At 44.8% G+C, this 12,927-nt stretch overlaps 1 protein-coding gene across 3 annotated transcripts in view; it reads right to left on the reverse strand.

The window, feature by feature from the left end:
• Window positions 1-2,806: 2,806 nt before the first annotated feature.
• Window positions 2,807-12,927, reverse strand: part of Luc7l (LUC7 like) — a 27,780-nt gene continuing 17,659 nt past the window's right edge. For all 3 annotated transcript variants that reach the window (XM_050127925.1, XM_050128100.1, XM_050128013.1), the window contains 5 exons: window positions 12,551-12,727; window positions 10,849-10,937; window positions 9,106-9,135; window positions 8,366-8,533; window positions 2,807-7,036 (listed from right to left, as the gene is read on the reverse strand). In XM_050127925.1, coding sequence (XP_049983882.1) covers window positions 6,895-7,036; window positions 8,366-8,533; window positions 9,106-9,135; window positions 10,849-10,937; window positions 12,551-12,727 — 606 coding nt within the window. In that variant the 3' untranslated portion in view covers window positions 2,807-6,894. The remainder of the gene's footprint in view (window positions 7,037-8,365; window positions 8,534-9,105; window positions 9,136-10,848; window positions 10,938-12,550; window positions 12,728-12,927) is intronic.

Here is a 12,927-nt window from a genome sequence, read left to right on the forward strand (position 1 = left end):
TGGTTAAAGCATTCTGTGCAAGACTCAACTGCTTGGGATGAGGTGATTGCACTGAAGCCTGTCATGTAGAAAAGGGACTTGGGGACCTCCAACCCGGCCTTCACCGGTTTTCAAGGAGGGATTGAAGTTTCTTTTGCCTACCTAAGATCCATCATGACTGTGGCAGAAACCTGATTTTAACCTACTCTGTTGTTAAGGAGCTGCAGGCCGCTTCCCGCCGCCCAGCTCCTGCACGACTAGCTTTACAGGGAATAATTACACGGAAACTGTATTCTTTTAAACACTGCCTGGCCCATTAGTTTTAACCTCTTATTGGCTAATCTTTACATCTCGATTAACCCATCTTAAATAATGTGTGTAGCACCACGAGCTGGTGGCTTACCAGGGAGATCTTAACCTGTGTCTGTGTTGCGTGAGAGAATCATGGTGACTCACTGACTGGGCTTCTTTCTCCCAGCATTCTGTTCTGTTTACTCCACCTACCTAAGCTGCTCTCCTATCAAAAGGCCAAGGCACTTTATTAATCAATAGACATATGACCCTCCTCCATCACTACTGCCCACTGGCTACATCTCAGGCTCATGATCCTTCAGGTTCACATGGAAAGGATACTCTCACAAGGTTTCCTGGGCTTTCCATGCTGTGAATAAACAAGACTGCCCAGTACCAGCTAAACCTACAGCCACAGATCATACACAAGATTTGGTGGCAGCACTCATTTGGGTCCGAGCTACTTCCTAATCTGAGGCAGGGAAATCTTAGGCACAAAAAACTCACTCACCTATAAAACACACACACACCCTAAAAAAAAAAAAAAAAAAGACAGGCCAGGGTATAGAACTCAAGAATGGGGCCCCTATCTTGGATAGGCAAAGGTTTGATCTTTAGTAACATGAAATAACAAACAAAAAGCAAAGTAAAAACATAAAGATAGGCTATTGGCTTGACATTTAGCTCAGTTACTACCTAGGCCAGGATCACAACTACACTCTAGACTTCTGAAGACACAGAGACAGTGCCAGAAATACTGATTCCTGCCCTTTTTTGCTGGACAAGTCCAGGACCTGCCAATACAGACCCCAGAAAGTAGGTCAGCTTGTTGGGAGACCTACAGCACCTGGTATTTCTGGGAAATCCAAAGCACAGTATCTTTCCTTCTTGGTGCATCTCTTGAGCTGAAGGGACAGGACCCAGGTGACTGTTGCCATTTTCTGACACTAAGGCTCGAGTGTGGGTTTTCCAGAGACATATAAATACAGAGTATCCAGAGGAACCGGAACGGTGCCAAGAGACTCCCCAGATGATGGAAACCCACCCAGTTTAGTGAATAAAATAGTTAAAGACGCCCTGACCACAGCAGTTAGAGACCTGGATGACTTGCCTGGTGCCCTGTCTGCTCTGATTGACCTGCAGGCCCACAAGTTGCGTGTATAACCTGTGAACTTCAAAGTATGTGCTGGGACCTGATGGAGGCGGCAGTGGGAGGTGTTCAGGGGTGGGGAGCAGGATCTAGGACCAGCAAGGAGGGTGTGGGGCCCCTGAGCCCAGAGCAGTGAGTACAGTGGCTTCAAAAATTTCAGCCCAGTGTCTAGGTGTCTACAGCCAGGGTCTGAAACTTCCTGTCTCTGCAGCTGCTCCTGAGCCACTGCCTGCCACATTCAGGCTGAGTCCACCCCTGTGGTTCAGGCATCTCTAGACAAATTCCTTGCCTCTGTGACTGCTGACCTCCAAGTACTAATAAACTGGAGTCTCCTGGCTGTCCTTCCTCCCTGGCATCCATACTTCTTGGTCTTTGAATAACGCCTACGTAGGAAGAAGCCTGTGTGCCTGGGTTGTCTGCATCTGCACAGGTGCCACGACTTGTGCTGTTTTAAGGAAGCCTTTAGGACCTAAGCAGTGGTTCTCAATCTTCCTAATGTGACTCTTTAATAGTTTTGCACATTGTGGTGACATGAAATTATTTTGCTGCTACTCCATAACTGTAATTTTGCTACTGTTGTGAATTATCTGATATACAGGGTATCTGATATATATATGATCCCCAAGGGGGTCACAACTGGCAGCACTGCCTCTAGGGTCTAGATTGGGGCATATCCCTAGGCTGGGACTTGTGCAGAGGCACAAGGTCAGACAAGAGCAGGGAGCAGAGAGATGTTGAAGTGTAGGGAAGAGGGGTCAAGCAGAGACTTCTGCCCAGGATTTCTGGACAATCCTGTGTCCTAACTAGTTTTACTTTTATCATGGGTTTCCCAGTGGGGTACAACACACATTTGCTGGAATACAATATCTTTCACTACTGCTACCTTCCATACCACGCAGACACATATACATAGGAAATGGCCCAGCTCAGCACCCACCAAAATGTAAGCTAGTGAGAGAGAGCTGGAAGGCTTAACCAAATGCTCCCCTAGACACACACCCACCTTGCAGAGCAGAGTGTGGGTATGATGTATCAGGCTTGGCATCAATACATCCCCAGTTCTCTTATAAAACCCTGGGTTGAGACAGACCTCTGTGATTTCAAGGGTTGTATAGTGAGGCTGTCTCAAAAGAAAAAGACAAAAACAAATGCTGGGTAGGAATGAACCTAGCCAGGAACTACAAAGTCAGGGATTATTAGGAATTCTGGACAGAAATAGCGGTCAGTGTCTTTTCCCCTGGGCCCATGAAACATCTTTGGAAAATAGTCATGGCAGAGCATCAGTGATAATCCCAGCTGCAGCACAGTGTAAGAATTAGAAAGTGAGTGTATATTAGATTGGTTTCTCAATGCTGTGACAAAAGACCTCACAAAAGCAACTGAGAGAAGCAGTTTTATTTTGGTTCACAGTAGAAGGGTACAGTCCTTGTGTGGTGGGGAAGTCACGGTTGCAGGAACTTAAGGCAGCTGGTCACACTGCATCTGCAGTCAGGAAGCAGAGATGACGGCTGGTGCTCAGCTCTTTTCCTCTTTTTTATTCAGTCTTGGACCTCAGAGTATAGGATAATGCAGCCTATATCTGGGTAGGTCTCACTAAAACCTCTGGAAACACCTTCACAGATACATTCACGGGGTGATTCTAAAACCCATCAAGTTGATATTAACCATCAGAGTGAGTAAAAACATGTAGCTCACACTCAGAATGGAATTTTTTTTTATCCATAAAAGTAACGAGATTACATCATGCCCAGTTTTGCAAAAACCTTGAGCAGAAGCCAACACACCAAAGGCCATACAGTGCATGAGTCCAAGTTTGTGAAATATCCAAATAAGCAAACTATAGGGACAGAAAACAGGTTCCAGATTGCCAGGGGCTTCAGGAAGGAGCTGAATAGTTTTGGGAGTGGGCTGGAGTTTCTGTCTGGATGAAAACATTCTGCAACTTGCTAACAGTGATGATGACTCATACTGTGGATATATAAACACCACTGACATACACATCAGAAATGGCTATAATGATGGTTTTATATAGAAAGTTTGTTGCATTTTGCTGTCGTCTCCGGAACACATCACGGACATTCCACAAATGTCACTGTTCTGAAAGGAACATGTGCTAGGAGTCAAGACACCCAACAGCTGTCCACTGAATTATCTGAGAAGCAATTGCTTTCATTTCAGCAGTAAGCAGACCCTAGGAAGTGTTTTAACGACTCAAGAGGACACTGACAAAGATAAAACACACACTAAAATTCAGTGTATTTTAATAATGCATGCCAAGTAGGAAAAACCTAAGGCTTGGGAGCCCAGGGAAACATAAAGCTCCCAGGTCATAGCTAATTCTGGAATCCAGAGCTCATATATCCCAAGACCAAACTACAGAATAAAGCTCACAACCAGTGGCGGACTGACCCTGCTGTTGTTGGAGGGGTCCCTATCAAGGTAAACAAGTGTTGCTGAACTGGAGATGCATTCTCTAAGGAGGCATATCCTGCATCTCCTCTCTCTCACGTCCTCTGAGTTCAAAGGGCCTACCCTTCCAGTACACAGGTAAAGGTCCAAGAGTCACAGATCCCCAAGTTAATATGATAAAGGTCCAGTCTTTTTACCTGTTAAAATGACCATGGGACATTAGGAGATTCAAGAGGCCTCTAACCTGGCAGGCCTAGGGTTATTCGTCACAAATATTGAGACCAGATTTGGCTATTCTGGGAAATACCTGCAGCTTTTATCCCTCAGAGAATAACAGTATCACAGTTTCTCTAACTGCAGGATCAGCCTTGGTCAGACACTCTCTAGGGATGCTTCACTTTCATCCTCCTGACTTTTTTCAGATACATATTGGCTGGGCCTAATTCATTGATAGGCCACCTAGGATAGAAATAGGGTCCCCAGTACAAGTGCTGCTCATGTAGTCAAGGGGACCAGGGGCTACTAAACCCTGTTTTCATCTGATTTCAGAGAGAAGATAATGCCTTCTTCCTGCCTTAAAATCAATCATGGTCATCACAGAAACCTGATTTTAACCTGCTGTCCTATTTGCTATGTCCCAGGCACAGGAATATGTCCTACACATCCATGTCCTTCAGTTCTCACTCAACATAAGGCAAACTATGTCCTGTATGAACAAGTGCAAGAACTTGTAATCTATGCCCTGTATAAGCAAGAAAAAAAAACCTGTAAAATCATCCCCCAAAGCACATGCATGACACACATTATATGACATGGGAAAAACACAGTGTGGATTTGAGAAGCATTAGAATCACCAGCCAAAGACAGGACCTCCCTGCCCAATACACTGGTATCACCCATGCACCAAGGACCTGGAAAGAATAACAGGATCCAAGAAGGGCATATATTCTCTTTCTGAGCTGGACGTCCATCTTCTCTCCTATGCCCTGGCCTGTGGATGGTATTGGTTGTTGGGCTTCACAAAGGGCCAGGATGAAAACTACTGGTTCTTCAAATTCTTGGGCCTGGAACCTAATCAGTACCTGGGGCCCTCAGGTTGCATATAGTAGATCCCATAACTTTTTGCATAATGGCCTGAGCCACCCCCACAAACACACACAACAAATCTCTGGTCATTTGTCCTAGTTCCCTTTCTCCATGAAAATTCCAATTAAGAAAACAAAACATCAGGAGACAGAGGTGGGCAGATCTTTGAGTTTGAGGCCAATTGGTTCTGTAAAATAGGTTCCAGGATATCCACATAAACCCCGTCTAGAAAAACAAACAAAAAACCCAACAACAATCACAACACAAAACAATAAAACAAAGCATCCAGATGTGTTGGCACAGTCAACTGTGCCAGCTATTTGGGAACAGAAACACGAATATCTTGAGCCCTAAAGTTCAATAGCCTGGTTAACAGGGCAAGATTGTTCCCCCCACACAACCCACAAAAAACAAACAAAGACCTTACAAACTTGGTAAAGTCTCCATAAGAGACTGAAGCAAGCAGCCTTTCTGCAACTCTAGGGACACTGACCACCCAAAGGATTCTACTTATGCAGGGGGTCTGCCTACTGTACCCCAGTAGCTGCAGTCTGTCACATGAGCCCAGAAATTATCCTCTGTGGGTACCAAAGGCCAGGGCACAGAAATGTTTTTAGTAACTTTACACCCTGATAAAACAAAACAGTTGTTTCTCCACATACAAATTTATATGTAGACAGAAAAGGATCCAAACCAGACATACTGATGTTGGCTCTGAGGAGAACTGTCCAGGTAAGCTCCCAAAGAGTCCAGGAAGCAAAATGTTCCTAGTAAGAGTCCACAGCTAGTCAAAATTTTCACCTGGGACCAGGTACAGTTTTACTCCAGGAAGACAGCAGAGCAGAGCTAAACTGATTCCCACCTAAAGGCCAAGGGGCTAGAGATGAAACCTACAATGGCACCTGTGCATAGCACTGAGACCCAGTGGGTCCTTCACAGATATTCCACCCTACCTTCTTTCGTATGGAGACAGTTGACAAGGTAAAGTCTGTTTCACACACCAGCATAGCAAGTACCCACACACATCCTCTGTAAAAGAGAACCCAGGGCAGCACCAGGAGCCACACTACAAGATCTCAAGATCCTATGTGTGACCATAAAACCAACAGTTCAAGACAGCACCTAAACTTTTACAAGCATGGCAGGGAGAGAGGAAGCTTTTATGTTTAACACAACCAACTAAAGCTCCTTCTGAAAACAAACTCTAACCCCCCCCCTCCCCAGAGAAGTAAAGGGAAGAAGCTCCTATTCAAATATCCTTTCTATTTAGGTTTCACTTTGGTCTTAAGGCATTGGTCCTCTGTGAACAACATATACTCAGGGGTTGACAATAAGTCTACCCTGAGAGTAAACCACCCAAGATACCTGACCTAAGCTGCAAGCCTTTCCCAAGGACCTCCCGAGTGGCAGTTAGAGGCCATCTATGTCTTTTTTCCATCTAAGTGGAACTGCTCCCCTAAGCTAAGGTTGCGATAGCTATAGCTCTCCCTAAGGAAATGAGTGTGCAGTATGGCCGCCCCCTCACACCCAGAGCCGGCTCTATGGTCTGCATTGAGTAGCTGAGATGCAGCATGTGAGCCAGGCAGAGAAGTCACAAATATCTGGCTCAGTTAAGTGTGTTGGAGTGCCCTGGCACATAGGATGCTAAAGTTAAAGTGGTCAGACATCTGGACAGTTTCCTAAGGTAATGGCAGCACCAGCCTTTATTTCCACAGGTGCAGGGTCCTAGTGAAGTGCCTCTAGAGTAGAGGACAGCACACACCCCAACACAGCTGTCATGAGGCAGCCGCCAAATTTATTTGTTCCTATACAACATAACCCCAAACACAGGAGCAGCTCTGAACAACTCTAGAAACTCACAGCTAGGGCCAAACAATAGAAATTTTAACTACAAAAGATGAGTTGTATCCAGCAAATATAAAGGGTAATTTAGGCTGTGCTGAACATTTGTCAGACTATTTACAGTGCCAGAGCCAGGTTCAGATCTCGCCAGCCTCCTTCTCCTCCGACCTCCGCGATGCAGTCTTGCCATTGGAGCTCTCCAGCCTCCAGTCAGTGGGCCCTCGCTCACTCCGCCCGTACTCCCAGGATTCCTCTCTCAATGAGCGCTCCCTGGAGAACCTGGGAAAGTGGAACCAGAGGCTCAGCAGAGGCTGCCATCTCCTTCTGGCTGGCTGCACAGGAACCATTAAGGTAGACCCTCAGCCCTAGACTACAGAAGGCCATTTCCCTTCCAGGCTCAGGTGCCTTTTTATGTGGGCTGGGGGAAATGTTTCAAGACAGGGTTTCTCTGAGTAGCCCTGGCTGTCTTGGAATTCACTCTATAGACCAGGCCTTAAACTCAAGAGATCCACCTGCCCTTGCTTCCACTGCTGCGTGGCCTCAGGTGCTCATGTGCCTCTTAACATACCAGAAGACAGCCAACCAAGCCTGATTCCATCTGTATCTAACTGATCACACAGATAATAATTGAAAAAAGAAAAAAATTAAGGTAACCCTTTGATCTGAGGATAGTGGCTTATACCTGTAATCCTCACACTTAAGAAGGTGAGACAGCAGTGATTAAGTCAGAGGCCAGACTGTGCTACAGGGTGAGGTTTGGTCTTAAAAGTAACTAATAAAAAGTAACATTTGAAAAGTTTAAGGGGGTGGATATGATGTTCTTGTAGAGAACCCATTTGTAGGGCATCAGAATCACCAGTAACTCTAGCTCTAGAGGATTCAAGACAAGTTTTGTCCTCCAACAGTAAGAACACACACGCACGCACACTCACATACATACATACATACACACACACACAATATACTTACACTAACATTTGTGACACAATACATTAACATACACATAATAAAAATAAATCTTTAAAAATAAATAAATAAAAGGAAAGACTTTAATAAGGAAAGTTTTTGGTGTAACAGAAACAAAGCAAATGGGAATACAATAAAGTTATGCATGTGGAATATGACGCAGTATGTAAGACAATGGAAAAGAGTAGAATGGAAAAACCACATATGTCAAGCATGGTGCTATACACATTTCATTTCAGCACTTGCGAGGCTGAAGCAGGAGGATCTTGAGTTCAAGCCAACCTAGGTTACAAAGTGAGGGCCGGTCTCAAAACAAAATTACAAGAGAGGTAAGTAAGCAGAACCTTTTTAAGACAAAAACCTTAGCTGCTCTTTACCAAGTTAAAGTACAAAAAGCCCAGCCAAGTGCAGTGCTACCCAGAGGGCCATGAGAGCTCAACGGCCTTATACTATTCCAAGCACTAGGTGACACTGTCTATCTCTCAGGGTACCAACACAGGGTGCTAGTCTTCCCATAAACCCAACCTTGTCCCTACCAGATGTAGTGGCCAAAAGGCCAGCATGACAGACCCCAGCAGACTTGGGAACAAAGAGAAAAGGCTTGTTCCTGGCTGCAGCTACTGAGGAAGTCAGAGTAGTTACTTGTATTTTGTACTCCGGTCCCTGGAAGCCCGGCGGTGGCCCCGGCTGTGGCTCCGGGAACGACTGCGATGGCGCCGGTGTCTATCTCGGGACCTGGAACGGGAAAACTTCCGTCGCTCTCGGGAGGTAGATCTAGATCGCCTCCGTCGCCGATCCCGAGATCGTGACCTGGAAAATGCAGATGATTTTGAGAGCAAGACATCACTGAGGTCAACCTCCATTTCTCTCCTCTTAGCATCTTTTGGCTTTTAAGCTTTCCTGCGATTTCTCTCTTTCCTCCCATAAACGTACAATTTTGGACTAAAGAGTCCCCTGAATTAGTCTGATGGCAAAACCTTTCCCCTAAATAACATCTCTAAAGAGTACAGTACTTGGCCAGATGTGGTGGCGCATGCCTATTCCAGCACTTGGGAGGCAAAGGCAAGTAGACAGGTCTCTAAAATTGAGGCCAGACTGGTCTACAAAGTCAAGAATACACAGAGAAAACATGTCTCAAAAAACCAAAACACAGGATTTAGACACTCTTAGTTTGTCTGTAGGCCTCAGCAGAAGCTCCAGGCCTTCTTTCCTTGTAGTGGTGGTAATGGAATGTGTGTTTCTGTTGTGCTAAATCCTAAGCAATGCTCTTCACAAATCAATCTTGCCTACCTAAGTTGTGAAGCTGTAAACATCAATTATTAAATGTTTCTGCATAAAAAAGTATTCAACTTGAGAACCCTGTGATAGATCTGAAAACCTACCTCCTGCGATCGCGGGTTCTTGATCCAGACCTAAACAGGAAAATAAAACACCATTAATCCCACCACCAAGGAGAGCCAAGGCAGATGGATCACTATGAGTTTAAAGCCAGCCTGGTCTACAGAGTCCTAGGCCAGTCAAAGCAACACAGTAAGATCCTATCAAAACAAAAAAAGTGTCCCTCAAGATAGCATAGTTACTTCTGGCTCTCATCTCTTCTTTCAACTCAAATTAGATCCAACACATCTATCTGAGTACGTCTCAAACTAAATATAGCCAAATTCTACCCCTATTCCTCATTCCATCCTCCCTGTCCAAAGTAAGGGAAAATTCTAGATTAGAAACCAAGAGGCCAACTGAGCACGGTACTAGGTGCACACCTTTGATCTCAGCACAGAGAAGAAAAGACAGGCGGATGCCTGAGGCTACAGAATAAGTTTTATGACAGCCAGGGATATACAAGCAACAAAACAAAAAGAAAAGAGACCACGAGGCCAGCTGCACTCCTTCTCCTCACACGACCCCAAGTCCAGTCAGTTCTACCCCAAATACCTTAGCCCAGATCACACCACTCACACTCTTCCTGCCTCGAAAATCAGAACCTCACTCGTGCGTGGGGGCGGGGGAGGCTTTTGCTCAACACCTTAACACTCTGCTTCTCAAGCAGGAACATATTCCAACTACATGTCTTATAGGAAACTCTGTCCTGTGGCCCCATGTGTCCAATTCAAAAAAATAAAGGGGGAGGAGACATACAAAGCCTCCACCCCTTCACTTCAAAGCTGACAATCAATGCACTGCCACGAGACTACAGCTTAGCAGCAGATCCCTTCCTTGTTGCCTTCCCTATTTGCTGAAGGTTCTATGCCCAGCTGTCAGAGCCGGCTCAGTGAGGTCCAAGGATGGCTGGGCAATGGTGGGTGGCTCACACCTTTAATCCTAGTACCCAGAAGGCAGAGGCAAGTGCATCTCTGTGAGTTTGAGGACAGCCTGGTCTACAGAGCTAGCTCCAGGACAGCCAAGTCAACACAAAAACTCTGTCTTGGGGGGGGAGAGGGGAGAGTAACTCTCCCTAGTTTCTTCCTCCCTTGTTTAAGTCAATGTCATACCTCACCAGACTGAGTATGTTATAGATTTAATAATTTTTCTTTTAAAGGTCACCCCAGAGCCAGGTTGATGGCACATGCCCTCATCTAGCTATTAGAAGGCAGACACGGGCACATCTCTGCAAATTCTAGGCCAGCCTGGATTACATAGTGAGACCCTATGTGGTATCCCCAAAGGGAGTGGCACTATTAAGAAGTATGGCCTTGTTGGAAGAAGTGTGTCACTGTGTGTGTAGGAGGGGACCAGGAGAGTTGGCTTTGAGGTCTCCTATGCTCAACACACCATCCAGGGTCTCAGACTTCTTACTGCCTGTGGGTCAAGACAGAGAAACCCTCAACACTTTTGCCAGTACCATGTCTGCCTGCATGCTGCCTTACTTCCCACCACAATGATAAATTGACTAAACCTCTAAACTGCAAGTGAGCCACAATCAAATATTTTCCTTTGTAAGAGTTAACGTGGTCACAGTGTCTCTTCACAGCAATAGAAACACTAAGATACCCTATCTCTAAATTAAAAAAAGAAAAACACACACACACACACAAGTAAATAACTGCCGATTCTTTGTATGGTAAACACTAACTATTCCAGATCACAACATGGCAAACAGCAGTTTCCTAAGGCTGGTCCACACTTACCTCCTGCTCAGCCGCTCCTCTCGCTCTCTCTCCTCTCTTCTCCTCAAGCGATCCTGATTTCTCTTTTCCTGCTTTTCAGCCACAGTTTTCTAAATAAATGAAAAATGGGTGGGGGGAGCAACAACTTTTAGGAAACAATATATTCATTTTTAAAACTAACGGAAGCCGGGCGGTGGTGGCACACACACTTAATCTCAGTACTCAGGAGACAGAGGCAGGTGAATCTCTCTGTGAGTTCTAGGTTAGCCTGGTCTACAAGAGCTAATTTCAGGATAGTTAGGGCTGTTACAGAGACACCTGGCTCAAAAAAAAAAAATATCCCTAACAGAACAAATGGAAAAAAAAATTAAATCATTTTATACATTTGGTGACAAATTACGAAGGAGGGGGGTGGGCTGAACTTTTAAGCCACAGGAAATTGATCACAATGCTTCAAACCAAACCATCAAGTTAGCTGTTTATCCTACAGCCTCTCTATAAGCATTGTAGTAAAAAAAGAAACATGAGTAGGACCACATACACCCTGCTGCTGGGAGTGGAACTCTTAGGCAGCTAGAAGCAACTCACTTCTGATGTGGTAAGTGCATTGTGGAATATGCACAATTGCATATTCAATTCATCAGGCTCGATCCTAAATGTGACAGAAGCCAGAAGGCTGATACACTTTACCATCAAATCAGCATTGACTCAAGCCAGCTGAAAAGGGCTAAGAACCTTTATAACCCACCACTAACACTAACAAATCTTGTAATACACCATCTGGGCAGAGTGGATGAAAACACAGTCCTGAAAGGGAGAGTAAGTCATACCCCATGATACAAAAACCTACCAGTCTTCCCTGCTTAGAGCCAGGGATAGCACAGAAAAATCTCTATGCCCAGTGAGTAAAGCAAGTACCCTCTAGGTGAGAGGACACAGCAAGGCCCAGGCAAACTGTCCTGTCCATCACCACATTGCTACACCTCCAACTCGGGTCATCCTTCATCTGAGCTAGGCATACAGGATATCAGTTCCTTTTCACACCTTCCTAAAGCAGGTATGGCTGAGAATAGACCCCTAGGTGTGGCATCACTTCCTTCCCCACATCTACAATTCACCTCATATGACCAGCATATCAAACTCATACTGGCAAAGATGCAAAGTAGTACATTAAAATGCTACTGGGAAAGGCAGAAGCAAATGTTTTTGTTAAGGCAAGGTTTCAACAGATGGATCTTAAACTGCCCAGTTAGCTGAAGATGATCTTAAAATTCTGATCTTCTGCTAGGCAGTGGTGGAGACACTTTTAATTCCAGCACTTAGATAGAGCCAAGCAGATCTATGTGAATTCAAGGCCAGTTTGGTCTACAGAGCAAGTTCTAGGACAGCAAGGGCTACACATAGAAACCCTGCCTGAAAAAAAAAACAACAACCCAGAAACATGTTTAAATCCAACTTAAAGAATATAGACAAGGCCATAAAGAGATCTGGTGCCCTCTTCTGGACTGCACGTATACATGCAAGCAGAACACAATGTAAATTTTTAAAGAAGGGGAGGGAAGCTGTGGCTCATTCCTTTAATCTCTGCACTTGGGAGGCAGAGGCAGATGGATCTTTGAATTCAAAGTTAGCCTGGTCTACAGAGTGAGTTCCAGTACAGTCAGAGCTGTTACAGAGCAATCCTGTCGTACAAAAAAACCCAGAAAGAATGTTATCAACATACCCTCAACTGATCAAGCTTCTCTCGGATCTGAATGAACCCCAAGTGTAACTTGCCCCCGAAGTGGTCTGCTAGACGACGGTCATTGTCATGGAGACCAAGATAAGCCGAACAAACCTCACAGACACGAAGCTTTTGCTGCTGAAAACTGGATGCAGGCATAGAATTTCTATATTCTTCCTATGGTTAGACAGATAAAACAGACAAACAAATAAATAAAATATAAAAGATGAAGTGGAGGCATTTCAAAACTGTCACCATGCAGACCCCAGAATGCAACAACCTGAAATAAAGGCAACATTTTATCATGTTGAAAACTAGATTGCTCAGCTTTAGGTATATTAAGAACTTCAATTTCGTTTTTTTTTTTTTTTTTTTTT

The sequence above is a fragment of the Alexandromys fortis genome, unplaced genomic scaffold (assembly GCF_014885135.2).
Source record: "Alexandromys fortis isolate MF-2015 unplaced genomic scaffold, M_Fortis_MF-2015_v1.1 scaffold_29, whole genome shotgun sequence".
Classification (NCBI taxonomy): domain Eukaryota; kingdom Metazoa; phylum Chordata; class Mammalia; order Rodentia; family Cricetidae; genus Alexandromys; species Alexandromys fortis.